Raw genomic sequence first — 25265 nt, forward strand, 5'->3', positions numbered from 1 at the left:
ATGAACAGGATGGAAATGAATTTCTTTTTTTCATATTGATCAGACAATACCAGCCAACCAAAATAAGGGGCGGATCGAACAAATCCTAAAAGTTTTCATCACTTTTCAGTAACCAAGAACGACATCATACGAAATTATACGTTTGCCCTCTTAAACCAAAGCTCAACACGTGATCACAAGAGCTCAATATAGATAATGATGACAGAGGACAATGGCAAAATTTTCTTCTTCTTTTTTTTTATTGCACAACATGGTACATCTATAACGTTCCAACAGTAAAACCCTTTTCCAACCAGACCGACAAACTAGCTAGAATAAAAGAAGAGTTGATGGTCAATGACTAAATGCCTTGCAAAGAAACCCAACAAAGCAGGCATCTGAATAAGAAAACTTCTTGGCGCAATCAATCAACCACATTGAAGCAGATGACTGGTTTCGACTTTGCAGCCATATTTACCGTCAGACAGTTTGGTCCTTCAGCTTGAAGAATTCTTCCTTGCAGCATAAACACGGTAAGCTGCCAGTCCAACAATTGCCACTGCAGCTCCAACTGCAATGGTGAATGCAGTCAGTAACATGCAGATAATTAGTAATTTAAAAGTATGAAGGGGAAAAAATGAGAACAATAAAGCAACGGATTAAGAACTACATGCATACCGGACTAAGTGACAGACCACATACAAAATCACACAGATAGTTTTGCAATTCATAGATGGTGGTGAATATAAAACGCAAAAAAATGGGGCCCATTTTAAAAAGTGGGTTTAAAAGTTATTATTCCATTACACTCTCTCTGAAAAATCTAAGTCCTATGCTTTTGACAAGTGTTAATGCTTCCAGCTTCTGACATGTCCTTACAAAAAAAATCTATAAGAAATAAATTTATTCAAAAAAATTAAGGGAGCTTTCTTCCAATTCCCTGATTTGATAGTTTAGAAAAAATTAAAGGGAAGGATTTAAGAGAATTGGAGGGAAAATTTCAAAAAAAATTTGCCAAAATACTTCCTCCCAAAATGATATCATTTGGAGGGAAGGGATGACTGATTAAGTTATTTATAACTTAAAAACTTATTATTACCCTTGTACGTAATCCTTTAACATAAAAATAAAAATAAGGATAAATTAGTAAATTAAACCAATTTACTTTCCTTTCTCTTTTTTATACATCCAAATTCCAAACATAAGAGGAGAAAAAGTATTCTACCTTCCTTTCCTTTCCCTTCCCCCAAATCCCTTAACCCAAACACACTCTAAGAGAACCCCAACAACCTAAAATAAATAGGTGTTTTCAAAGCCAACAGTTTCCAAAGATTCAAGGGGCTTATCAAGAAGTCAGCAACGTAAAATGGCTAAAAAGACCAACACACCTGAGACACACATGAGAGAGCGGTTTATGAGCCGATGATATTGCTTGCGACTTCTCCCTGCTTCTGTTTCGGGAATGCTCAAATGTGGCTGCTCTGCGGCACTAACAATCCTACGGAATACATTATTGAAATCACCCAACTTGGAACTGATGGGTATTGGAGCTCCAATTCCCATATCCTGAGTAATCTACAAAAGCAGAGAACAAAAATGGCAATAGTATATTAGTTAGACATGTGGCCCAGTTCCAAGGGAGGAAAATAGTAATCGTAAAATGAATATATAAAATTAAGAAGTTGTATCATTAATCATCGACAGTTCGACACGCATAAGATGTTAACCAGCACCACCTACAGCACTTGATTAATTAGTAGTAGTACACAAACAACTACAAAACCCAGAATAAGGTACTGAGTACTGACTGGACATGACTAATCGCTGCTAACACAAATCACGCAAAACTTCTAGAGGGAATTTTTTTCTGTTCTACATGTAAAGTTGCAATTTGCAATGAGTTTTCTCGAAACACCAGTTTAGACCACCAATTGGTGTTATGAAAGAAAATGTAATATCAATATGGCATCGTTGCTCAACAAGATAGATAAACAAAGATTATATTTCCAGTACATCGCAAGAAAAACAATGCAGAGTTCCCAGTGAAGTTAAACTCCGGTGAAAAAAATATTAATTTCCACACCCAAGTTTTCTAGTGAATCATTTACTCCTTAAAATTACAAAATAAGAATCCTAATAGAAAGTACAGTCACTGCAGTAAATACCCTCATAGAATCTTGTATAGCCATTGGAAATGAAACCAGATCATCTTTAGCTGCAACAACGAGGCAAGGCACTTCATAGCCAGTATCCTCACCATGACTCGCAACTTCCCTGAGTAATTCAGTTGTTCTCTTCCATGACAACTCATCAGAACTGCAAAATAATGCAGTAAATAAATCAAACATGCACGGAATGAACTTCAAGTTGATTGCCATCAAACAAAAGTGTATGAACTTATCCCGCAGAAGTATAATTACTCTGTTGAGACATTGTGTTTTAAGCCATGGACTGAAGACCCTTTTCGAGGAGTGCCATGAAATTTGCAAGAACAAGAATCTTAATAGGGAAACGAGACACTTAAAGATGATATATTGCCACACTTCAAAGACAAGAGGTTATAGCATCTGCCAGCTTTAGATGATCAAAAATACAACTACGCTTTTGTTCACCTGTCATATACAAATAGAGCCATGTCACATGCTGCCAAAGACTCTTTCCTAGACAAAAATCTTTTAACTCCATCTTCAGGAACTTCTCGCAACACAAGAGTTTTCTTAATTCCCTGCAAGCAGATAATAAATTATATTAAGTTAAAAAACAGAAATTATAGATAAATGAGTATGGATTGTTCACTCATGAAACTATCTAAGGTGTCCCAAGTCCTCTTTCTTCTAACTCAAATGCGAGTGAGGGACTGTCATGTGCATATGAGTGTTTGTTTGGAAGACAGCTAGCAAAAGACTCTATATATTGCATCTGACAATCGAATAGAAAAAACAATCAAACAGAAAAGTTACCCCAGGTTGATCGACAACATTCACTGCAAATCGTTCTTCAGTTGTGGAAGTGTAACTATCAGAGAATGAGCTGTATTGACCGTTAAGAAAAAAGAATTTTGTTACAAAAAAAAAAAATTACTGTAGAAATAAGATTTAACAAAACTAATAGATTAGGTCATCCTGAATACTCAACTCCACCAAAAAAAACTTAATAAGATGGAAACAAAGAGAATAGTGAAAGCAGAAGGATTCATTATTGGGATACAGAAAATAAACCTTCCCAGAAAAGAATTCAACAATGCAGACTTTCCAGCATTCTTAGGTCCAAAAACGAAGCATTGAAAAACATTCCTATCTGATTGTTGCTTCTTGCGATCTAGACGTCTTCGCCTAGTCACTCGGACAGCAGAAGAAAGATCAAGAGTATATCCAATATATATTAGATTCTCCATGGTTCGAGCTGGCTCTAAGAGTGTCATAAGGGCCCACTGTAGCATAAGAGTATTCATCATTAACAAAAATGTTCTTGTTGTTGCTGTTATTTAAAAAGGAACTTCACACCGCAAAACCGGGTGCTGATGCAGGATAAAAAATGCAGCACACTTAGTATCAAATTATGCTATTTTGTAACCTCAACCATTAAGAAACCATTTGAATGTTCCAGACAGGGATGTTGAAATATATAAATAGTGGATATGAATACCTCTGACAGAAATGCATCAAGCGATAATCCCCCTAGCGCAGTTTTCTCTGCAGCATACTTGTATGGAGCTTCATTCCAAGGACTGAAGTCAAAAGAGAGATTGTCAACACATTGGACCAACAGCACATTTACAGCTTTATCACAAACTATCATGCCTCTTTCTGAAGCAAAATTAAGTCTAATGATGAGGGCCAAAATACTTTGCCCAGCCAGCTTAATGTGGGAGTTACTTTTGAAACAGCCAGTCAATACCAATTCACGTTGATATGTCAAAAGCAGCCTCATCATGTTCATCATAATTATGTGCTTATAAAGTAATATCAGCACATATCCTTCAGAAGCTGAATACCAGATGAACTAAATGAAGTACATGTTGGTCCACAAGATTAAAGTGAACATGAGTTCAATAGTATCAAGAAACCAAAATTTTGCAATTAAGAGACATTATCAAAACAGCAATGACTTTAAATAAGATCAGAATACCATTCTGGTGCTGTAGAGAAAATATCTTCCAGTTCATAAAGACGCAAGTTATTATCCTGGTTGAAACAGCATCCATATGGTCAGGATCCATAATTGCAGGAAATGAGATGAAAAAATAATCGACACAATAGTTCAACACTGATGAATATATCCAATGACAAACTGAAACATACAAAATCGCTGTCAAACAATTCGTAGATTCCCTTCAAAAAGTCAATGGCTTCATTTGTCAGCTCCACGCTCTACTTAAAAAATTAAAAAAAAAAAAAGAAAAAGAGTGAGCCAGTTACAAAACACTGCATGCTGCAATAGCATCAAAAAACTAGAAACCTAAAACCTACACAAATTCTCCTTCTTTCCCTCTAAAAATATTGGTCGTTGGTGGACAAGAAATGAATGTTATCCAAATATTGCCATAGCTCATAAAAATTTTCAAAATTACAAAATCTTTATTAAGGAAAAAAAACTACAGCAATTTCATTATCTTACTGCTGCTCCTGCATGTTAAACAGAAAAGGGAGAAAACCCAGCACATACAACATTAATGAATTGCGAAGTTACTATCAAGATGGGCATAAATAAACTAGCTCTTGACCTTACCCAGTAATATACACAAGTGATTCTTATTCTTGGACTACGTGAGGAGAATAGAGAGAATTTGTATAGGAGATGGTAGAAAACAAAGATGAAGATCAAAAAAGACATGGCTTGAAGTGGTAAGAAAGGATATGGATTCAATAGAAGTTGATGAAAGTATGATCCTGGATAAAAATGAATGGTGAAAACTAATGCACGCAGTGGATTCCAATTGATTTTCTCATAGACTCGTGTAACCAACTCCAAACTTTTGGAATAAAGACCTTGATGATGATGATGCTCACAATAAAGTACTGATATTGTAAAATTATACATAAGAAAACACTGATGTTCTTAATGTAATATTTAAGTATAATCGGCACATGAACCAACAGCAAATAAATGCATGAAAATGTCAGCAAATGGTGAAAGCATTTAAGTGCAGCAGGCTACAAAACAATGTTACCATAATCAGATTTACCACAATCACATTTACCTGGTCTGCAGTTCTTTTGAACGAAGATGGAATGAGTTCATCAATAAGTTTGATATCATTGTTATATCCAAATTTCCTAAGGACAGTCCATGTTGTCTCCAAACGTCCCTTCTCTATGAATAGGGCATGGAGAAAGAGAAATCCTGTCAGTGTAAGTCCACGTTCATTGACACCTTCTTTCAATTTTTCTTGTACAACTCTCTTAACACCCACAATTTCAGAAGGTTGCAAAGGAGCGTTGAAACATTTGACCTGTTTAAAACTACTATGAGATATTTCACAATGCTCAGGTATAAGTTTATATGACTTAGTAAAAACAGGAACTTCTTTTGCAGGTACCACAGGATGAAATTTAAATCACCACTTCGTAAAATACCAAGCAATATAAAAAAATCTACATATGGCACAGAATTCAAGCACGCTACAGTTATGAAAACAGATATAGAGATAAGAACCTGAAAATCATTCAACTCTGCATCACTAAGGGCACCATCGCGGTCGTGGTCACAAAGAATAAATATACGCTTCAAGGCCCTTACACACCGGGGCTTCAAAGTTTGTGTTTCCTGATCAAAAAGGGGACCAGTTGGATGGAGCACTGCTTTTTGCGCATAATAGAAAACCTCCGGGATCTGCAGAAAGGAATTTTACTACTTCATATATCTGTATGTTAGGTCGAGAAATCCATGCAACTGCTTCAGAAATGCCCACTGGAATTTATCAAACTAACTATTACATCTCTATTATTGATCACTTGATTGTAGTCATTAATCTCAAACCAAATCCACAATGAGGAAATTCTACATGAAATGAACTTATCAGTCACACCTAGCGCGAAAACTGCTCACAGTTGTGATGGGATCTAATAAGAAAACTGACAGTTGTATGTGCAATTATCACATCGTTGATTCTTTCTGATGGCTTTTTGAACCATAAGAAAAAGGTAGTACTCTACTTACAAGTCTAAGCAAGGAAACATTAACTAGAAAAGAATTGTTGCATACTCAGAATAAGATTTCCGGGGACAGAAAAACTCTTCAAAAATGCAAACATGCTATGAAATTAAAGATGCAAGACTCAATTTACGTAGATTGCATCAAAACAATCAACGAAGTGGATGGCAAAAAGCAGAGGGGAGAGACATGAGACCATACTTGAATATGATTCAATGCAGAACATTCAATACAAGTTTCAATCTCCCGGAATTGTTGCATTATTGGTGCCATCACTTGTTCCAGGCTCACTTGCAGGTTCTCCTCTCTTAAATCCAGCTTACAACCCACCACTATGACCGGAACCTTCACCTGCACATCAAATCCGACAACAAATTGGGTGGGAAAGAGGCAATATTTGTCAATTTTTTGCAAAAAAATAAATTTCTAAGTCAAGCATTTCCCTTCAAAAAGATGAGGCTCCATCCAACACAAGAGCATATTTTCTAATGTATATCCTTCTGAGGGATAAAACCACCAGGAATCATTAGAACTTATAAGTTATAACATGCAAAAATATGCAATAAATAGAGAGACCTCAAGGCGCCGAAGTTCTGGAAGCCAGTAAGTACTCAATCTATCAAGAGTCCTATGATCATCACATGCGTAAGTAAGAACAACCACATCAGCCCGCTTCAGTTCCTCACTTACTCTACCCTTATCCTCCTCTCTGATCAGGAGAAACAAAAATGAAACACCCAATATCAAATTAAGAAGAATAGTGTAATTGCTTACAAATAGCGTTGGCTGAAACTCCATTTTGGCAGTAAAACCGGAAAAATAACATTTTATTCATGACTTTAGATTAAAATACTATAACTGTTCTCCTTGTTACTCTCCACTTTCTTTCTTTTGACGGCCTGCGTAGTTTTTTCTCGAGCAAAGAGACATAAGAATCTTAATTTACTCCATTCAAAAAGAAAGAAGTTAAATTTATTTTCAAGCATGCAAGCATAACTCTACTCAACTAACAGATACAGACAACCAAGCTCAATCCCTCATCTTTTTCACTGATAATATATATGACATACACTGATACTAGTGTAAAGAGAGAGAGAAAAACCTTGAAGAAGAATCTATAAGAGTGATAGGAACGCGGTCGGGGTAAAAATCTTCGGGAAGCCTCGTCGGAGGAAGCACCGGCGGCACATTTGTAGGGAAAGTTTCGGCAGCGGCGGTGACAATCAAGCTGGATTTTCCGGTGCCAGGGTCTCCCGCAACCACAATACGAACCCCGGTCCGGCCTCCGGGATTCACAGTTCCAGCTTGAGTTTTTGCCATAGAACCTGCGCAGTACAAAAGAGAGAAATTATACACATGAATCAGTGGCATAATGGTCAAATTACGCACTTTTGCAGGGTCAGTACTGAGAGAAAAAAATATATATATAGAAAATTAAAGCAACACGAAGAAACCTCGAGAAAACCCTGATTGAAATAGACCGGCAAAAGCGTCAAGGAATTCAGTTACAGGGGCTGAAAGCTTGATTTCACGAAGGATAGAAAAAGAGATGAAGAGTGTGTGATTAAGCTAATTACTGTGTAGAGATTTACAGGGGGCACGATGGCATAAAAGGTAAATAAACAGAAATGTGAAGCGAAGAATCGAAACCTAGAGAATTTTTTGATGATTGATGCAGGCAACCAAGAACCCTAGATTGGACTGGTTCTGGTGGCTTTGATGAAGAAGAAGAAGAGCTGTTTCTGTCTAAGCGGCTTTTTGATTTGTTTGCCTGGCAAGGAAAGCCTGCGAAGGGGGAGCTCTCAATGTGGTGCGCATCAATCCACAGTAGTTTCGTGAAGTTGCGTAATCTGTAATCTGTACCATCCGATACTTTTTTTAGGGCCCACGCATTTATGCGGGAATTTTTTTACTTTGAGATTCAAACCCTAATCACATGGTGGCTTGAGTGTATTTATGAGGAAAATTTGATTTCATTAATTAACCGAATTTTAATTTAATTAAATTTTTATCCCCATATTAAAGGATTAATGAATTTTATTCAAAATATTTGCCATACATCCAAATTTCTTCTCTATTTTTACTTTCCTTAATATTTTGTTAATAATTACGTTTTAAAAATAATTGACTTCATTTGTTCCTTCCATTACCCGAAACATCTCAGTCCATAAAATTCACCTTATTTTCACTTATGCTTTTGGTGATTAATAGAAATTGTTACCAATTGAAAATGACTTTTTATTATTAAAGGTGGTTATAGATAAATTATTTGGGTGATAGTTTAGTAGTCAATCTATCCGCAGGTAAATTATATGGACTCGGAATGTCCTAAGTTTTATTCCAATTAGAAGCAATACTCTTAGGGTGCGTTTGGTATGGGAGTAAGAATTTAGGGGTATAATTTATTATCCATGTAAATGTTACAAGGGTAATAATAATTATGGAGAATAATTGTTACTATTGTTTGGTAAAGAAAGGTAAAATTTACCCAAGCATTCATTACTCTTGTTTGTTACGGCTATATGTTACTAGTGTAATATCATTATTCTTCTTTGTTATTATTGTAATGAACCAAACTAGAAAAAAAGTATGATTATGTTTTTTTTTTTTTTTTATTGTTACAACTATCATGTATCAAAATTTAAAAAATATAGATACGTATATATATATATATATATATACACACACAGGCAGACATTTTGATAAAATATAGATACGTATGCATATATATATATACACACACACACACATAGGCAGACACATATATATACACACACACACACAGGCAGACATTTTGATAAAATATAGATACGTATGCATATATATATATATACACACACATAGGCAGACACATATTTTATATATATATAAGTTTATAGTGTGAAATTCTCCTCGTTGGAGCTTATTTTCAATTACCATGTGTGAGGAGTTTTTTGGGGATTTAATTAAGGGGGTAATAGATTAGAGTAAAACTTCCTATTACTTTTTATTACCCAGGTCCCCTAACCAATAAACTTTATGTATAAAAAATAAGCTCAATTACTAAAATTTATTACAGGAGTAAAAATTATACTGACATAACAAACACAAGTAAACTTAAAATTTAATTACCCTTGTAACCATTACACCCTATTACCCCTCTACCAAACGCACCATTATAGTTACACGTTGAGATTTGGTGCAACTTATTATGTCGTCAAGTGGAAAGGTCATATCGAATATTTAAATGACAAACTAGTACTGTATGGTTCTTGGTTTAAAAAATTGTTATTAGATACAGCTAATTGTAGCAATAATTTTCAACAACTTGTGAATGTATTATGGGCCCTCGTGTATTTGGCCCAAGAGCCAAGATTAGCCCAACCCGAAAACAAATACATTCTTCCATCTGGTGAACTTTTATTTTGTGATTTCGGCCCAGCGTTGCAAACGACGACAACCACCCATCTCTTTCACAAGCATTTAACACGCAATAAGCAGTGATTAAAGAAAGGAGCCTCGTGAGGTATTATTACTGACTAGGGAATAGTCAAGGTCTATTTCCGTGGGCTACATAAACTTAATCTTTTTAAAATTTAAAGAAATCTAATTACTTCCAAATACTCATAAATTATGAGTTGAAACTTGAAACAAATACTCATAAATTATGAGTTTTCCTAAAATTTAATTTTTTACTAAACTGTTATAATTTGAAGAATTTGAGAATTTTTTTTTTTTTTAGAAATAGGTATGGAGAAGTATGATAAATACAAGAGTGTTGTTAAACCGAATTCTAAATATTTTCTATTCTAAACACACAAGTCATGCACGATTTTCTCTATTAAAATTATCATCAAGTGATTGACATTGATCCCAAATTTATAAACCATATTAGCTATGGGTTCGGTTATGCGAGACTCAATAAATAGATTATACGAGTTTGGATTATTATGGTATCCTTCACTTTGTGATGATTTATTTATAAGAATAGCCGAAAGTCCAATAAATGACTCAAATGTTAACGAACGAGTCTCCGTTACAGTAACATAAAATGTCCTTTAAAACAAACAGAGCACAAATTTTACCCAAAAATCATATTAATGGCCGGCTCGAAATATGTATTAGACCACTACAAAAGAATATTAGAGATCTGAACAAAAAAGGAAACGTCAACTACCACCGTCACGTGGATGTTAGTTCATCTCGAGAAAACGCCAAATTTCCGTCCATGCTTTCCCACGTCACACTCATCTTCCTTCCAGGATCCCATTTAGCTACCAACCCCGTCCGTCCCTGCGTTCCTCTAATATATAGATAGTTATACTCGTATGTATATATATACACACGCAGAGGAGACACATGGGTATGATAGGTTGGCGTTGAAATTGACGAATAGATAGGGGAAGATGGGGGTTGATCTGGAATCAATATCGGAGGCAACCTCAGGTGCCATTGGATCACTGTTGAGCACCACCATTTTATACCCTCTTGACACCTGTAAGACCAAGTACCAAGCTGAGGCTCGCGCTCATGGCCAACAAAAATACAGGTCACCCATCTCTTCGTCTTCTTGTTTTACAGTTGTTGATCTGGGTTTGATTGCGATCCAGTGATTGGTGATTGGTGATTTGTCTGTACGTGTATCTTGTGTTTTGATTTGATGTTTTTTTTTTAATCGTTGGCTCTTTGTAAATTAGTGTTCTTTGTGATTATGTTTTAAATTTTAGATGAAGTGGATAGAGTTAAGAAGCAAAATCTATCGGTTCTGGTTATGTCTCTAATGTTTTCCTGATATGAGGCTCCATGATTGGTATTGGCTGGGTATGGATTTTTCATTAAATTTCTGGGAATCTCAAATGGATTGATTTGCTTATCAAAAAATTCTTTAAAAGGACTGATTTTGGTGATTATTTTGGCTTCTTGTGGTTTGTGGATGGGTGTGTATACCAGTGGAGGCTTGTAGCCTAGTAGTTAACAAATTGTATACGAAGTTACGAACTTATATAAACAAATATGCCAGTTAGTATTTAATAGAAGGAACTTAAAATGAGATGAAGAAACTCGTAAATGGCTAAGTAATATTTCCCTTAACTAAATTCATGATGGGATGGATTATGCTTGCTAACATGTGAATATGATGATACATTTCCATGAAGTTTGTCAAGAATCGTCAACTTGCTCATTTCTCTGGATTATTTAGCTGTTTTTCTACATCCTTCACAAGCTGTAAAAGTAATACATTTAATCAAAATCTGTAATGTGTTCACCACATGTGCTGACTGCTCTAGACGATTTGGTTTCTTGACAGTTCTTCAATACTTTGTCTCGCAGTGAACTTACCATGTAAAAGAATGGGGTATTTTAGCCAAAGGAACTTCACAGATTTTACTTAGTATATTTTCTTTAACTTTCCCTTTCCTTGTGCAGGAAACTCTCAGATGTTTTGTGGGAAGCAATTTCAACGCATCGGGTTCTTTCGTTATATCAGGGCCTTGGGACGAAAAATTTGCAGTCCTTCATTTCTCAGTTTATATACTTTTACGGGTATAGTTACTTCAAAAGAACCTATTTGCAGTGGAATGGTTCTAAATCAATTGGTACAAAGGCAAACTTGGTAATAGCTGCTGCTGCTGGGGCTTGCACTGCAATAATTACTCAGGTGAGCTGTCAATTGGCTAGTTCCTCTGCTTTTCTTGAGAATTTTTCGTTATTTAATAAGTCCATGCTCCGGATGTCATTTGTTTACAAATGTTCTAACTGGGTTCAAGAAGTAATATTTTCACTGCACATGGAACCTGAATTGCTGGGGCACTGCGAGCTAAAAAGTGTATTAATTATCTTTTCTGTTCATAAATTTGATCTGAGACCATTCAGCTTTACAGTTATAAAACTCTGAAGTAGGGGTGCAGTTTAGCATATTAAGATATTATTATTTTGTTTCTGTGATATTGTGCATTATTGAAGTTTTTTCATGACACCCACTCTAAGTTGCTGCAAAAGTGCAGTTTCTTTTGATAATTCTTGCTTTGGCAATAGGAAGAAATAGAGGAGAAATGAGCCATGCTACTGCGATTATAGTTTATAGGTGTTGCAATTTAGAATCTGAAACCATCAGCAAAGCATCAGTGCAGCTTCTATCCAATGATACTAAGAATATTTACCTTTTGAACATTGATAAATGGAAATTGTGAAATAATAGTTTTTTTATGTCAAATTTCTTCGTTCGTTTCCGCTTTAATAAATATTATCCATCTTTTTATCTTGGGGACTTGATATTGTACCATCTGTTTTGTCGCTCTGTAGCCTCTGGATACAGCCTCCTCAAGAATGCAGACAAGTGATTTTGGGAAATCCAAAGGTCTGTGGAAAACCCTGACAGAGGGCACTTGGAGTGATGCATTTGATGGCCTTGGGATATCTCTTTTGCTGACCTCTAACCCTGCAATTCAGGTACTTGACCCACTCTTGTAGTTTAAAGTTATCGAATGTGTGGTGACTGTTTTCTCTGGAACGGTCACGATATAGTATCGAATGTTTTAAGTTATGTTCCACTTAGAATTTTGATTGGGAGGAGAAAAACGGGCTGAGGTTGAAATTGTTGTATATGCTGCAGTATACTGTATTTGATCAGTTGAAACAAAGGCTCTTGAATGAAAAACAAACTAAAAGGGACAAGGGTTCATCACCAGAGGCTCTTTCTGCCTTCAGTGCGTTTATGTTAGGGGCACTCGCAAAGAGCATTGCCACCATTTTGACATACCCTGCGATCAGGTACATCACTGCTCTCTCTCTCTCTCTCTGTCACAAGACGGTTGTTATATTGAGCTAATTGAGATTAATATCTTCAGGTGTAAGGTAATGATTCAAGCTGCAGATTCAACTGATGATGACACGAAGAAAGCTCGTCCAAAATCCCGTAAAACAGTGCCTGGAGTTATCTATGCTATTTGGGGAAAAGAGGGCTTGATGGGGTTTTTTAAGGGATTACATGCTCAGATATTGAAGACTGTCCTAAGTTCAGCATTGCTTTTGATGATCAAGGAAAAAATCGCTGCGACGACGTGGGTCCTTATACTTGCAATCAGAAGGTATTTGTTGCTCACCCGGGTTAGAGTAAAAAGTTCTTGAAAGATAGGGGTATTCAGAAGCTTAATATCACATGTATAGAGGCTTCAGTTGTTTTCAACAAAATATATGACTTTCTAGATTCAATTTTCCAAATGCGAATCTCGCGGTCTTAGCAAATAAAAGTTCAAGAAGCTAGATAGGATTCATAATCTAGGGGAGCGCAATGCTCGGAACGATTTTTGGATTTGAGGAATAACCAAATGCGGGAAGTTTTACTCTGCAAAGACAATGTTCAGTTATCGTGTAACATTTACAAGGCATGTTCTGAAATTTGATGGACCTTTTTCCTTTCCTTTGTGGTATGAATAGTGAATTCCTTTCTTGCCTTTTCGATTGTTTTTTTGTGGAAAATGAATGGTGGGCAATTCAAATTGATATAAGGTCAACTGATGCTGATATAAACTTTGGTTCTAGCATATAAATGGCAAATGGTGCACTTTTTGACGAACTTTACGATTGGCAAAGGAGCGAAACAGGTAGCCCTTGGCCTTGGGAGTTGATTCATGGTGGTGGTCACCGGTGAGGCGACCTGCAGAGGCCTTCTTTTTCCACAGTGGTAGGCAACTTCAATGGCGATTTTCGACCAAAATTCAGTATGGTTTAAGCCGGGATGGTCGGGCGGCATGGGCTATAAACCTGGGTGGTCATTGGCTTGGATCGGTGGCCGGATGTGGTGGTTCATCTTGGTGGCCGAATAAGAGATCATGAGGATATTAGCATGAGGATTGTGCCAACTTAGAAAGAGAGAATATCTTACACTCATTCTTGCCAACTTAGAATAGTTTGGAGACTAGGGCTTATCATTGAATTAATAGGATTATTTTGTAATCTTATTCACTACATTCTGATTACTTATTCTCATTATCATCGCAATACATAAACCAAACGGAACGGAACCTTAGAGTGGTTAGGAGCCTAGGGCTTATCATTGAAGCAGACCTCAGCACCTTTGCCCCCAATAGCAGCTGTAAAACATTGAAACCCGCATGACTCAAGCTCCGCGATCACTTTATCAAGAACTGTTGTTGATAGTACTGTCATCATGGTCAAGGCAACAAATGAAAATAATATGAGCAACAAACATTTAGAATCATTCTCGAGCTATGGTTTTGGATACAGAACAACTCGTAAAGACAGATTGTGCTTCATACAAGAAAAGCCACAAGAAGAGCTTTTTCTTTATCGTGTCTCATACAAGGGGTAATGCAACTTTTGATCACTGAAATAGTTGATCAGGTCCAACTCGGTCACTGATTGCTCAAACATTCTAACTTGAGAACCCAAAGTTGAAAATTGTTCCAATATACACACTCGGGTAGATTTTCAACTATTCAGGCAGTCAAATTGATGATGTGGCATACAAAATCAATATAAAGAATCTGCTCGAACAATGAGAAATGTACACATGTGTGCATATTGAAACAATTTTCAACTTTTAATTCCCAAGTTGGAACGTGTGAATATTAGAGATATCTCGCATTCTTTAACTTTGGATGAAACGTTTTCCTTGATGTATGAAAAAATTTTCACATGCAGAGTGGGTTATGAAAAGCTAACATTTCAGCAAACACAATGAAACTACATGGTCATGCATGGCATTTAACATGGATGATAGGAAGAAAAATTAGAGAAGGCCTTATGCAAGCATAATATGAAGAACAGATCTGAAGGAAAAAGGATACAGCTTGGCAACAGCGTCAGCACACATCCTCCACCTCCTGCTCCTGTCAACTTAGATGACAGCTTGTATTTGAGCGTTGTCTGAAGAACAGTTTCAATAGAAGCATGGCTGACCCCCATAGATTGAAGTAAACCTTGATTCATTTCCATCAACTCTTCCAGCTTTTCTTCTGTCTGTGTCACTGAAACGTGATCATCGTGAACTGGTGACTGCAGTATAGTAGCTAGTTCCTCACTAATGGAATTAACAGCCTTGAAGATAAAGTTCATGGCATCGTGATGCCGTAACATCCTCTCCGATACACCGGCGACTAATGCTTTAGTGTTTCTCCCGACTTTGGTGTTGGTGATGAGCATTCTTAGCGGGAAACTGGATTTAATGCGCGTTAAACTACCCGATCTGAACTTTATCATGTTTCCTGTCAAACAAAAACTCTTACATATGCATTCAGATACAACACCAGGAAGCACTCAGTAGAACTGTAGAAGAACTAATGATAATTCTTTTACCTGTAGCTTTTTTTTGACAGTTAATATTCTATGATAACCATAAATGTGTCCCATAGTGCGACATTCATACTCCCTCTTTTGTCAAGCTTCAATATTCGGATCATATTTTTACCCGAATCACCACGATCCAATGGAACGTAGGAACTAGGAAACGTATTATTTCTAGAATGGGAGATCAGTTGATTTTTGTTATTAAGAACTCTTTTCCTTCCTTTCCTTTCCTCTTTCTTGTCTCCCTATGTCACCATTAGCTTTAAATTTCCAAACTCTCCCTCAAAAGGAAAATTCGTTTTATCAAGTACAGCAGGTCTCCAAAGTCGAGTCAGTATTTTTGTTTCCAAGTAGTTACATGATTCGATAACCGAAGTAAATAAAATTTATCAGGTAAAGCTTACAAGGTTTACATACCGTATGCACTGACTGTGTTATCAATTCCAGATGGCTTTCCATGAATTAACTTTTCACCCTCAAAAGCCCACTTGTTCAGCAATTCAAGGTCACTCTCTTCATATGACAACCATCCTTGGTGGCTAGTGTCCAGAGGCACAGAACCAGAGAAACCAAGAAGAGCTGCTGCAAGTGCAACACAAAATGAGGCAGAAGAACCCAGGCCAGAACCCAGTGGAAGCTCAGAAGTAACAGCCACCGTAGCAGGTTTAAACCTGATATGTATGTAAATAGAACTCAATCAGAAATGAATACCAATATGGATTGTAGACGACAAAAAAGGAGCCAAAATTGTTGCATACCCCTGGATACAAGCGTATAACCAGAGAAAAGCTGACACACCAGAAGCGAGAAATTTTTTTGCCTCCGGAATATTCTTTTCTTCAACTAAAGTTGCAACTGCTTTTATGGATTCTGCTGAGCAAGTTGTGGGTGTTGAAGAGAAAGGAAAACCTAAATCAGGCAGTGCTTCTTTGATTCTTTCAATATGCCATGAAAATTCCAATGCATCGTCTTTAAATTGTAGCTTCAGAGTATCATTGCTGTCTGTAGGGATTTGAATCATTAATCAGGAAGTGAAACTTAACCTAATTTCATGCATGTAAAATCCAAATCCAACTAACCTACACTTGATTATAAGGCCTAATTCATTTATGAGGAACAGGAGTAACCAATGTTTGACAACAATTATAATTTGGTCATTTTTTTTTCCCTGAAATGAGTCTTTTTTTGGCTAACCGAGAATGACACTATACAAGTTTGCCCTTTAGATGTCCGATATAGGCTTAAACTCGAGCCGTTGGCTCAGAAGCACAGAAGTTTCCCATCTAACGACAAGGTACTAAAACGCGTCGAGCAAAGTATATCAAGTATCACCACTATCAATTAGAGCTTAGAGTCCTACAGATTTGCAGATAGTAGTGAACGGAGAGATTGTCGTATCTATAGATCAGTGGGACATTACAAAAGAAAACTAACAATCAAGATTTATCATAACATGTCACAATATAACTATACAACAGGTATACATATTGTAACACCGTATACATGAATCAAGATGCTATCTGTCAATACTAATATCCCACATCGAATTGACATAATCCAACCAAGTGTTACATAACTAAAGTCTTGCACCTCTCACATAAGAACTCATTTTGTAGGTATAAGAACCAATGGCACTCAAGAAGAACAAATCTGTATGGCCCGTGGGCTAGAGCAAACCTTTCCAAATAGAACACATTCTCAAAGGGTTATCTCCACTCTTCATTCCATGGAAATTCTAATAAAAATTCCAATAATAGAATCGGTTAAAACTACCACATCGGTAGTTGTTAGAAATATAATCCAACATATAAGGTGGGTCAATCACCTTAACACACCACAACCGGTTTTGCAAGTAAACCTTGGAGGTCGGTTGGGCCAAACCTCCTTGGCCTAACCTAGGGAGGACAAATCCGTGAGAGCCCAATTCCAATAGGTTCAAAGCCCACAACTGTTGTATGTGGGTGATGAAGACTAGGATTGTCGACTCAAGAACTCCTACAGTAGAGCTCGTAGGCAGCGGATGAAGGAAGCTCGAAGTCAAACAAATCATGCAAATGTGGACTCAGAAGCCATGGTCACGTATTACCAAGTTGAGTTGGAGACTAATACCCAAGTTGATCAATGCAAAAATAAAGAAACAATGATCAATAATTACATATCCGATTTGACCTATGGAAGAATATGCAAGCATATGTTTCATGCTTGTTTGAGTAATAGCAATGAGATTTCCCAATATCATGCTAAGAATAGCTAGGATTTCCAGAAGAAGATGTCATTCGTTTGATGAGAAATAAAAAGGAATATCGAAAATTTGAGGGGCTGAAGCAGCAACTTTCAAAGTAACAGAAAGAAATAGCCTTGATAATAATACTAGCCTTGATAGTAAACTACACTTTACTTTCTTAAGTTAGTATTCTATTATAGTTAGAATTTTATTTGGACTTAATAGTCTATTCCGCTCAGATCAAAGTTTTCATCAGTGGGTGAGTGCCCAAATTATAAGAGAATCATCAAATGTGAACATGTATCACGAGAACAAGTCAAGAAAAATCACCATAACCACACAAACATCAAAACTCGAAATCAGAACAGAAAAATCAGTAAAACAAGCAATCCAATGACCCAAAGAAAATAAAATGGATCCCAATCTCCATCTCAAACAATTCCCAGTAAAACCCACGCAGGTCAACACCATGACTGATTCTCCACATTTATCACGACAATCACAGAGAAAAAAACAACAACAACATTCATTGCATACCAGAAGGAGAAGCAGAGCTGAAAGTGAAGTAGGTGTAGAGATCAATGGAGGCGGCCACCGCAGTGGATCCGTGAACCACCGCATGCTCTCCGGCAAGTATGATTTTTCCAGGGGCTCTTGCTTTGACTTCCATTTCCTCTCACTCTCTCGCTTGAGTCCAATTTGGTTCCACTTCAATATTTTAATGTCGAGCAATTAACTGACTGTCGCAGTAAAAGTGTAAAACTAAACAATCAATAAAAAAAATTAAAAATTTCTTAATTCCCAAGAATTTCGTAGATTTACGGTCACGTGAATCGGTGGTGCGTGTTATGGAAAAACCACGTCAAAGTCGAAACTTTGTCTTTGACATGCATATGAATTTGGCGTGTATGCCAACATCGCCCAACACATGCGCTTGGGTTTCAAGAAAACGGCGTTTATCACATGGTTTTCTCATTCCAACGTTTTCGATCGGGTCAAAAATTAAAAACCCCACCAATTCAAAATCCGCCAGCTTTGGAAACGATTCTTCATTTAAGGCTGCCTACCCTTCACGTCACGTTGAGCCAAAAGGCACTCTTTCTTCAAAGATGGACCTACATGGTACCGCGATGAAAAGATTCATCACACATTCACACCTACTTGGACTTGTAGTCACAAATATTTATGTTGATTCAACGAATTAATACCAAAACTGACTTCAAAACTTTGTTGGTTTTAACGAATATCAAATAATTAGAATACCAAGAAGGATAATTTGCCTTTCGCCCATATTTTTCCGAAATACTCACTAGCAATCCAATTTGCATCAACCTCTTTCTTCGCATTGTATCAGACTTGGAGTTCTGGTTTTGATCGAACCCACAAGAAAGCCAGAGAAGCTTTGTGTTGGAAATATGAATAAGGGCGAATATAGATTGAGAAAGAATGTATTAACCACTTGCAAAATAGTTTAGTGGTAAATCTTTGGGTCGAACTGTAAAATTCAAAAGATGAAACCAATACATTTGTGGCTACGCTAGGGGTGAAACCGACACTCAGTTTTTAATCGGTTATTTCGCTAGGGGTGAATATATGAATGCATCTTCATATCGCCAGACCTTCGAAGACCGTCATTGAGGGGGAGTTTTATACTTTTATCTTCAATCAGTTTCAAGATAGCCAGAAGGTATTATTTAGAAACAATGTAACAAAGTAACATGAGAGTGCAAAGCGAACAGATCCTTCCGATACATTTTGTGAAAAACAATATCTGTACATTCCATGTAGAGTACTAATATTTCATGAATTCAGTTTCTGGCCAGTTCGATCTGCTCTTTGAGAGTATCGTAAAGAGTTTCTACAAGATTGAGCAGGAAACCATCTGAACCATGTTTTGCCACTAACGAGACTGCCACGGGAAGATTGTCGTACAATCCCAGAGGCATGCTAACCTGTGGAATGGACCGAGACTTTCATTCAGAACTAAATAATCCCAAAACACAATAGAAAGAACAAGGAAAGAGAAGTAGATGGAGAGAGAACCTGGCAGAATCCAGATACTCCACAAATGGAAAGCAAGCTAAAAGCCCTGGCACGGAAAGTCTCCAAGGAAGTTGGATCTGTTTGTAGTTTTGGGGGTGGCCCTGGTACTGTAGGAATGGCTAGGATACCAAAATCCTGAAAAAAAACCATTCAGAAGTGCCCCAGCAGTAATGGTTAAATTTGATTTAACAATTTCTTAGTTTGTGTAGTCTCATCCATTACCAAGAAGTCATTCCTATTTCCTATAAGTGAATCTAAATATGAATGAGAAAGCAGCAACCCTGTCACTGCTGAATAATATTGGACAACAAAATCCTTGCCCTATGAAGTATGTGAGAGAGAGAGAGAGAGAGAGAGAGAGTACCCCTAGAAGATCAGTAAGAGCGGCACGTAATTCAGCCTTCACGGAGCAACAAATATCAGCATCTTCCCCTGTTGCTCTCATGGCTTCCCATACCCTCTCTGATATTCCCGGACCTAAATCAGGTTTGACAGTAGTCACCCATTCACCATGATTTTTCTTGAATTCATACCTATGCTTCAAATTAAAATTACAGATGATTAAATGATTGGGCCAAACTGTTAATAAAAACAGTCTTTTCCACTCACTATAATCATACATTATGTCGCAATTATCATTTAGGTTGGTTGAGAAAAATTAGAATCCGGAAAAGCTACATCATTAGTACACTTCACCTTTGAAGAGACCGCATTGCAGTTGAAAGGGCGGCCAAGGACGGTATATTATACTCTTGATCTTCATTAACCTTACACATGAAATGCTTCAAACTTGGAACTCTGTCCTTGACATATTCCCCAAGGTTTATGGGCTTTACAATATTACCTGTATTAATACAGCACAGTTTGACGTATGAGTGAGAGACATATTAACCCATGGACGAAAATGTAGACTCAGAAAAAAGGTTCAAAAGCAAAAAATTTTAAATACCCAAGTTGTCTTGTGACTGTACCCTTGGATGGAGAAACACTCTATTGTTTCAAAACAGAACGGATTCACACTGTGTCTACTGTGACCAGTAAGATAGTTATCCACTAAACACTCACCCCCAAATAAATTCTCCACTGATTTTACAAGAGCTAGATTTATCTGATCACTGGGGATGTTTGAAAGCTGGAAGCAATCTTCTGGAACGAGTATCTGAGTAGGTACGACAAGACGCACATCAGATAATTGTAGTAGCACTCGTCCAACACGATTCAAAGTCACAGGATCCCTAGCAAACCATCCTGGAAGGGAACTTGTCATCAAAAGAAGTCAACAAACTAAAGAGTACAGTAACTGGGGATGAATTATCAGTAAGACCTTGCATATCACCACATTATTAGTACAACCATTAAGATTATAAAACTGCAATGGAAACTCATGGAAAAATAGAATTGGGAGTTGGTTGGGATAACTTGTGAGACATCATTGTTAACGGTGCATCAATTTCAACTGTATAAGAACTCTTGCAACACATAGGTTCTTCAAAGTGCTATCATGTAAGCTAATATTTTCTTGTATATCTAATAAATGATAATATTCGTTAGTTCCTTACCAACGGTATCAAAACTCTGTGACATAGGGATAACTCCGGAAGTAGAAACAGCACCATGTGAAGGTCGAAACCCAAATATTCCACAATATGATGCCGGGACTCTAACACTTCCTCCAGTGTCGGTTCCTGAGCAAGGATTTTATTTGTATCAATTAATTACGTACAATCCAAAAAATGTGATAGTTTATTCAGGAAAATATGCTCACCTAAGGAGAAATCGACCAGCATTGCACCTACTGCGACCGCAGATCCACTAGAAGATCCTCCGGGAACCCGGTCTGCTGCACATGGATTAGTGGGTGTGCCATAATGTACATTTTCTCCATTTATACTGCCAAACGGTAATTATCAGTTATGTCAGAAATATAAATTTCAACCCAGATAAGCAAAATTTTCCTATGAAAATTCTCACCTGTATGCCATTTCATCCATGACAGTTTTACCAATACCTTTAGCACCTGCTCTCAGTACAGTCAAAACAGCTGGAGCAGTTGATATGGCAGCTGAATGAGTCCTCGCCCAGTCAGGATTTCCAAAACCAGTCACATAGCCATCCACATCAAATCTATTTCCAAACAAACTTGCAAAAATTACAAGAGTTCACAGAGAAGAAAACCAATGCTTGACGAATGTGATTCCAAACCCACTAACACATAGAATTTGAAACTAAATAGTACAGATAAAACCCAGCATCCAAAACCTGTTACCCAGTATTTAAGAAATCATATGAGGGAAACCATGATAATTCACTGAGATGTGTTGGGCTTGAGCATATACAAGAGGACTTACATGTCTTTAACTGCAAAGGTAAGACCTTTCAATGGATGTTCAGGAGACGAAGAGATTGGTTCTAGGATGAATTTTTCCAGGAAAGCCCCATAATCCGATGAGTCTCCGCTTGCCATGTCTGTGGCTTCTCTCTCACCGAAGCTCATCCTCAACGTTTTCAAAACAGAGTACCAATCTTTTACTGCGTTTGCGTGTCAGACGATGTCGTTTTATGAATTAGCCGTACAACATTCCAAACCTTTCTGATATTGTTCGTAGATTACTCTTGTGCCCCTGTATCAACCCAACGTTTTGGGCCAATTGAGATCCATAATCAAGCCCATATATGTGCTGTGGGCCTAATGATTTGGGTGACAGCTAGACAGGTTTAATTGGAAAATCGTTTGCTAGGGTTAGGGTTTCGGCGAGCATGTACGGCTCTTCCTAATCCGCTATATATGTGGCGTACCTCAGTTGCAGTTTAGACCCGTTCAACTCGACGCGGCCTCCATTGATCTCTTCAATTATTTTTTATAAGCTTTTCTTCTTCTTTCTTCGGTTTCTCTGTTGCGTACAATTTTGGTAGACGTAGAAAGGAATCGTACATAGAGGGTTGGATGCGATGATTATAAAATATTCCTCGTTCTGATTGCTATTGCCATGGCATGACAGACTCTTTTACACCCATAGAATATGAGCACCAATCTTTTCCTCTGTATTGTTTTGATTGTTTGATCTATTTTCGATTGAAGTTATGGTGTTAGAGAAAGATTCTTGATTGTTTCTGTATATTTGCTATCAACTCGCTGAAGCATTGGTTCACTTTACGGGTCTTGCTTGCGTAGTATATTCATCCCTGAATTGAATTTATAGGATTTTTGTTCAATGACTAGAGAAAGCTTCAGTATTTGAATGAATTCACTCTGCAAATTTCTGTGAAGGTTCTCTTTGCTTTATCGATTTGGTTGTGAATGGGTGATGCTTGCGCAGATTTCTCATGTTGATCTTTCTGTGGATTAGAGGTGCTTGGTTGGATAATCTTCTTGAATTTTGTTTCTTCTTGTCTTCTGGGTAGATGCAATATCAATGTAATTGCATAAGTTGGGAAATATGAAGAAAGCATATATTCCATTGAGTTAGGTTGCCTCCATTTTGATAATGTTTGTTCTTTGAATTGTTTATTAGTTACATGCCCTGAAAATAGAATCGTGTATATAACTATATATAAGTGAGTAGAGGTTTCCTTTGTCCATTCTTGACAGATAGACTGTCATTGTTCTTATTAGTTTGTTAAATCTATGTGCTGTTTGATTGAGGTTTTGACTTGTAGGAGTTGCCTTTATTACGGTACAGCGTTCTGTAAATAACGATTGTGCCTAGCTGACTCCTTAAAGTGATTTGGTGGTGTTTAAAGCCCTAACTTGACTAAGAAGTATATAGGTTGGGGTTACGCACACCTCAATATTTTTCTAAATTCCTATGCATAATGGTTATGTGTGTCGATATTTGCACCCTTGTTTGGAGTTGAGACTATAATTTTCTTTTTCTGTTAGTAGTTAGGCTGAGGAGGATTGTGCCACTAGGAAAGACAAGTCCATGATGTTATGTTCTTGCTGGTTGTGATTTTTATGAACATGAATTCTTCACTTACCCTTATTGTAGTTCCTAGAAATTCTATGAAATAGTGCTTTCAAGTACAATGTTTTGAGAATTTTAATATATCGTGCAAGACAACTTCAGCTGATTTAGCGGGCTTCATATTTCTCTCTTCATTCAAATTTGATAGGGATATTGAGTGGCATTTATTGGTTCATTAGCTAGCGCACATTTGCACCTGTGAAAGTGTTTGCAATTGTTAAGATGTGTGAGTATAAAAAAAAATCTATATCCAAAGGTAGAGATGTTTCCGCCCTCAAGTTGTGCATAAATGTGTTGGCTTTTTAAAAACAAAATTTAATGGAATTATTGGTCATAATTTTTATTTTTGGTAGACAACAATGACTTTATTCAATAGTCTAGTTTGTTGGATTGAAATGCATGACGGTAGAACTTATTCGAGACCCTCGAATAAGTTCTACCACCCCATAGTTGGGTGATGTTACAATTCGAAAATACAAGAATCACTAAACGCAAGCAAGATGGTGCAGTCAACGGCCATGGTGTTACAATTGAGATAATTGTTTGGGGTATTCACATTCGACACTACTGATTATCATTGTGTAGGTAGGTTTTGACAGTTTCTCCAGCATGTCAGTCAAGTTGAAGCATCTGCAAAAGGATCAATAGACAGAATGTGATTCCAGGATTTCTTTGCATATGGTACATATAAGTTGTGGAGCTCTTGATGTAATTTGTTGTTTAAATCTCTGACTCTATGTTCATAAAGCTATACATAGGATTCAGTATGTAAATACTTGAACTTCTAGAGTTTGTCTTGAGCAACAAAAATCTTTGTTTGGAGGGGTGAATTAAATTTTGTTGAAATAAAGCTATCAGTTGGGATTTTCTTCTCCTAGAATTTGTGTTTTTTATTTATTTATTATTTTTTTTGGATTTCCTGTCAATTGTTTGTATCTTGTAATGTTTAATGATTTGGAATTCTGAATGACATCACAATATTCTAAAGATGAGCCCATTTTGAGTTAGAAATTCCCAGTAAATTGCCAGGTACCTATGACTGGTTATGTGGGATTGTTCAAATGTGATTTAACATAACTCATCAAATATCTTTAATCCAACTTTCTGTCTGCTCTGGGATCAAAATGGCTGTTTTGTTCTCCATTTGCATGCGCTTTAAGGCAGCAATTGAAGGGAAGAGCTACCACAAAATGGTCTGCGAGAGTCAAAGTTTTGACATGGATTCTTTGTCCTTATTCCGACTCTTAAGAACTTCGTTTCTCAATCAGTAATGCTAGTCTGCTACGGGGAAGAAAGACATTTACGCTTCTTTTTTCCAAAAATGTTACCTTTGCCTCCTTTTCATGGTAAATATCGTATGTCTAACCTGATTGTGTTCGTTACATAATCCAGGAAAAAACCCATTCAGATGATTGTTTCTTAGCAAACTGTAGGGGTGAATTTTACAATCAAGAAATTTGTTGATAGGCCACCAGCAATTCTACAAAATCCAAGAAAGGAAAGTAAGATGGCCTTTGGGTAGGTGGGGGTGCGACTGAAAAGGTTCCGACAATCAAGTTAGATGGATTTCGGAGTCTTTTTAGTAAAATAAACAGTATTCAAAAAGGGTTACT

The 25265-nt window shown here is 37.0% G+C and overlaps 4 protein-coding genes and 1 non-coding gene across 7 annotated transcripts; 2 read left to right on the forward strand and 3 right to left on the reverse strand.

The window, feature by feature from the left end:
• Positions 1–212: 212 nt before the first annotated feature.
• Positions 213–7950, reverse strand: LOC120000912 (mitochondrial Rho GTPase 1-like). Of its 3 annotated transcripts, XM_038849079.1 has the most exons (16): positions 7783–7950; positions 7587–7653; positions 7235–7457; positions 6709–6841; positions 6334–6483; positions 5635–5811; positions 5180–5431; positions 4281–4349; positions 4108–4163; positions 3625–3706; positions 3198–3409; positions 2940–3009; positions 2592–2704; positions 2145–2295; positions 1368–1554; positions 213–550 (listed from the first exon to the last, which is right to left on the reverse strand). In XM_038849079.1, the coding sequence occupies exons 3-16, from the start codon at positions 7450–7452 to the stop codon at positions 477–479; spliced, it is 1944 nt and encodes a 647-aa protein (XP_038705007.1). In that variant the 5' UTR covers positions 7453–7457; positions 7587–7653; positions 7783–7950; the 3' UTR covers positions 213–476. The 3 variants fall into 3 exon arrangements, with proteins under 3 accessions (XP_038705007.1, XP_038705005.1, XP_038705006.1); XM_038849077.1 differs by having other exon boundaries at positions 7587–7950; XM_038849078.1 differs by lacking the exon at positions 7587–7653 and having other exon boundaries at positions 7783–7949.
• A 2447-nt stretch (positions 7951–10397) lies between these two features.
• Positions 10398–13566, forward strand: LOC120000110 (peroxisomal adenine nucleotide carrier 1-like). The gene is made up of 5 exons (XM_038847989.1): positions 10398–10660; positions 11539–11770; positions 12415–12561; positions 12725–12882; positions 12960–13566. Exons 1-5 carry the CDS (start codon positions 10518–10520, stop codon positions 13237–13239), a joined length of 960 nt encoding a protein of 319 aa, XP_038703917.1. The 5' UTR covers positions 10398–10517; the 3' UTR covers positions 13240–13566.
• Positions 13567–14004: 438 nt separating this feature from the next.
• On the reverse strand, positions 14005–18349 carry LOC120000109 (mevalonate kinase-like). Its single transcript, XM_038847988.1, has 5 exons — positions 18182–18349; positions 16179–16422; positions 15838–16091; positions 14922–15338; positions 14005–14273 (listed from the first exon to the last, which is right to left on the reverse strand). Exons 1-5 carry the CDS (start codon positions 18312–18314, stop codon positions 14155–14157), a joined length of 1167 nt encoding a protein of 388 aa, XP_038703916.1. The 5' UTR covers positions 18315–18349; the 3' UTR covers positions 14005–14154.
• A 945-nt stretch (positions 18350–19294) lies between these two features.
• Positions 19295–22218, reverse strand: LOC120000108 (amidase 1). The gene is made up of 9 exons (XM_038847987.1): positions 22036–22218; positions 21659–21811; positions 21453–21577; positions 21247–21372; positions 20753–20935; positions 20384–20531; positions 20052–20220; positions 19688–19822; positions 19295–19596 (listed from the first exon to the last, which is right to left on the reverse strand). Exons 1-9 carry the CDS (start codon positions 22179–22181, stop codon positions 19453–19455), a joined length of 1329 nt encoding a protein of 442 aa, XP_038703915.1. The 5' UTR covers positions 22182–22218; the 3' UTR covers positions 19295–19452.
• A 409-nt stretch (positions 22219–22627) lies between these two features.
• On the forward strand, positions 22628–22716 carry LOC120001184. The gene has a single exon (XR_005468784.1). It is a non-coding gene; the product is annotated as a small nucleolar RNA snoR8a (small nucleolar RNA).
• Positions 22717–25265: the final 2549 nt, after the last annotated feature.

The sequence above is a fragment of the Tripterygium wilfordii genome, chromosome 6, assembly GCF_013401445.1.
Source record: "Tripterygium wilfordii isolate XIE 37 chromosome 6, ASM1340144v1, whole genome shotgun sequence".
NCBI lineage: Eukaryota > Viridiplantae > Streptophyta > Magnoliopsida > Celastrales > Celastraceae > Tripterygium > Tripterygium wilfordii.

Bases quoted from the DNA above. Each gene is read 5' to 3' on its own strand.
- LOC120000912 (XM_038849079.1), bottom strand. From the start codon at position 7,452: ATGGCAAAAACTCAAGCTGGAACTGTGAATCCCGGAGGCCGGACCGGG. The intron at 1,555-2,144 runs GTATTTACTGCA...CTGCTTTTGTAG, and splicing joins CTATACAAGATTCTATGAGG to ATTACTCAGGATATGGGAAT. The intron at 551-1,367 runs GTGTGTTGGTCT...TCACCATTGCAG, and splicing joins CTCTCTCATGTGTGTCTCAG to TTGGAGCTGCAGTGGCAATT.
- LOC120000110 (XM_038847989.1), top strand. From the start codon at position 10,518: ATGGGGGTTGATCTGGAATCAATATCGGAGGCAACCTCAGGTGCCATT. The intron at 11,771-12,414 runs GTGAGCTGTCAA...GTCGCTCTGTAG, and splicing joins GCACTGCAATAATTACTCAG to CCTCTGGATACAGCCTCCTC. The intron at 12,883-12,959 runs GTACATCACTGC...TAATATCTTCAG, and splicing joins TTGACATACCCTGCGATCAG to GTGTAAGGTAATGATTCAAG.
- LOC120000109 (XM_038847988.1), bottom strand. From the start codon at position 18,314: ATGGAAGTCAAAGCAAGAGCCCCTGGAAAAATCATACTTGCCGGAGAG. The intron at 16,092-16,178 runs GTATGCAACAAT...CATACATATCAG, and splicing joins TTATACGCTTGTATCCAGGG to GTTTAAACCTGCTACGGTGG. The intron at 14,274-14,921 runs GTATCCTTTTTC...CCATGATGACAG, and splicing joins GCTGACGCTGTTGCCAAGCT to TACTATCAACAACAGTTCTT.
- LOC120000108 (XM_038847987.1), bottom strand. From the start codon at position 22,181: ATGAGCTTCGGTGAGAGAGAAGCCACAGACATGGCAAGCGGAGACTCA. The intron at 20,936-21,246 runs GTAAGGAACTAA...GTTCCCTTCCAG, and splicing joins ACAGAGTTTTGATACCGTTG to GATGGTTTGCTAGGGATCCT. The intron at 20,221-20,383 runs GTGAAGTGTACT...TTTGAAGCATAG, and splicing joins GCAATGCGGTCTCTTCAAAG to GTATGAATTCAAGAAAAATC.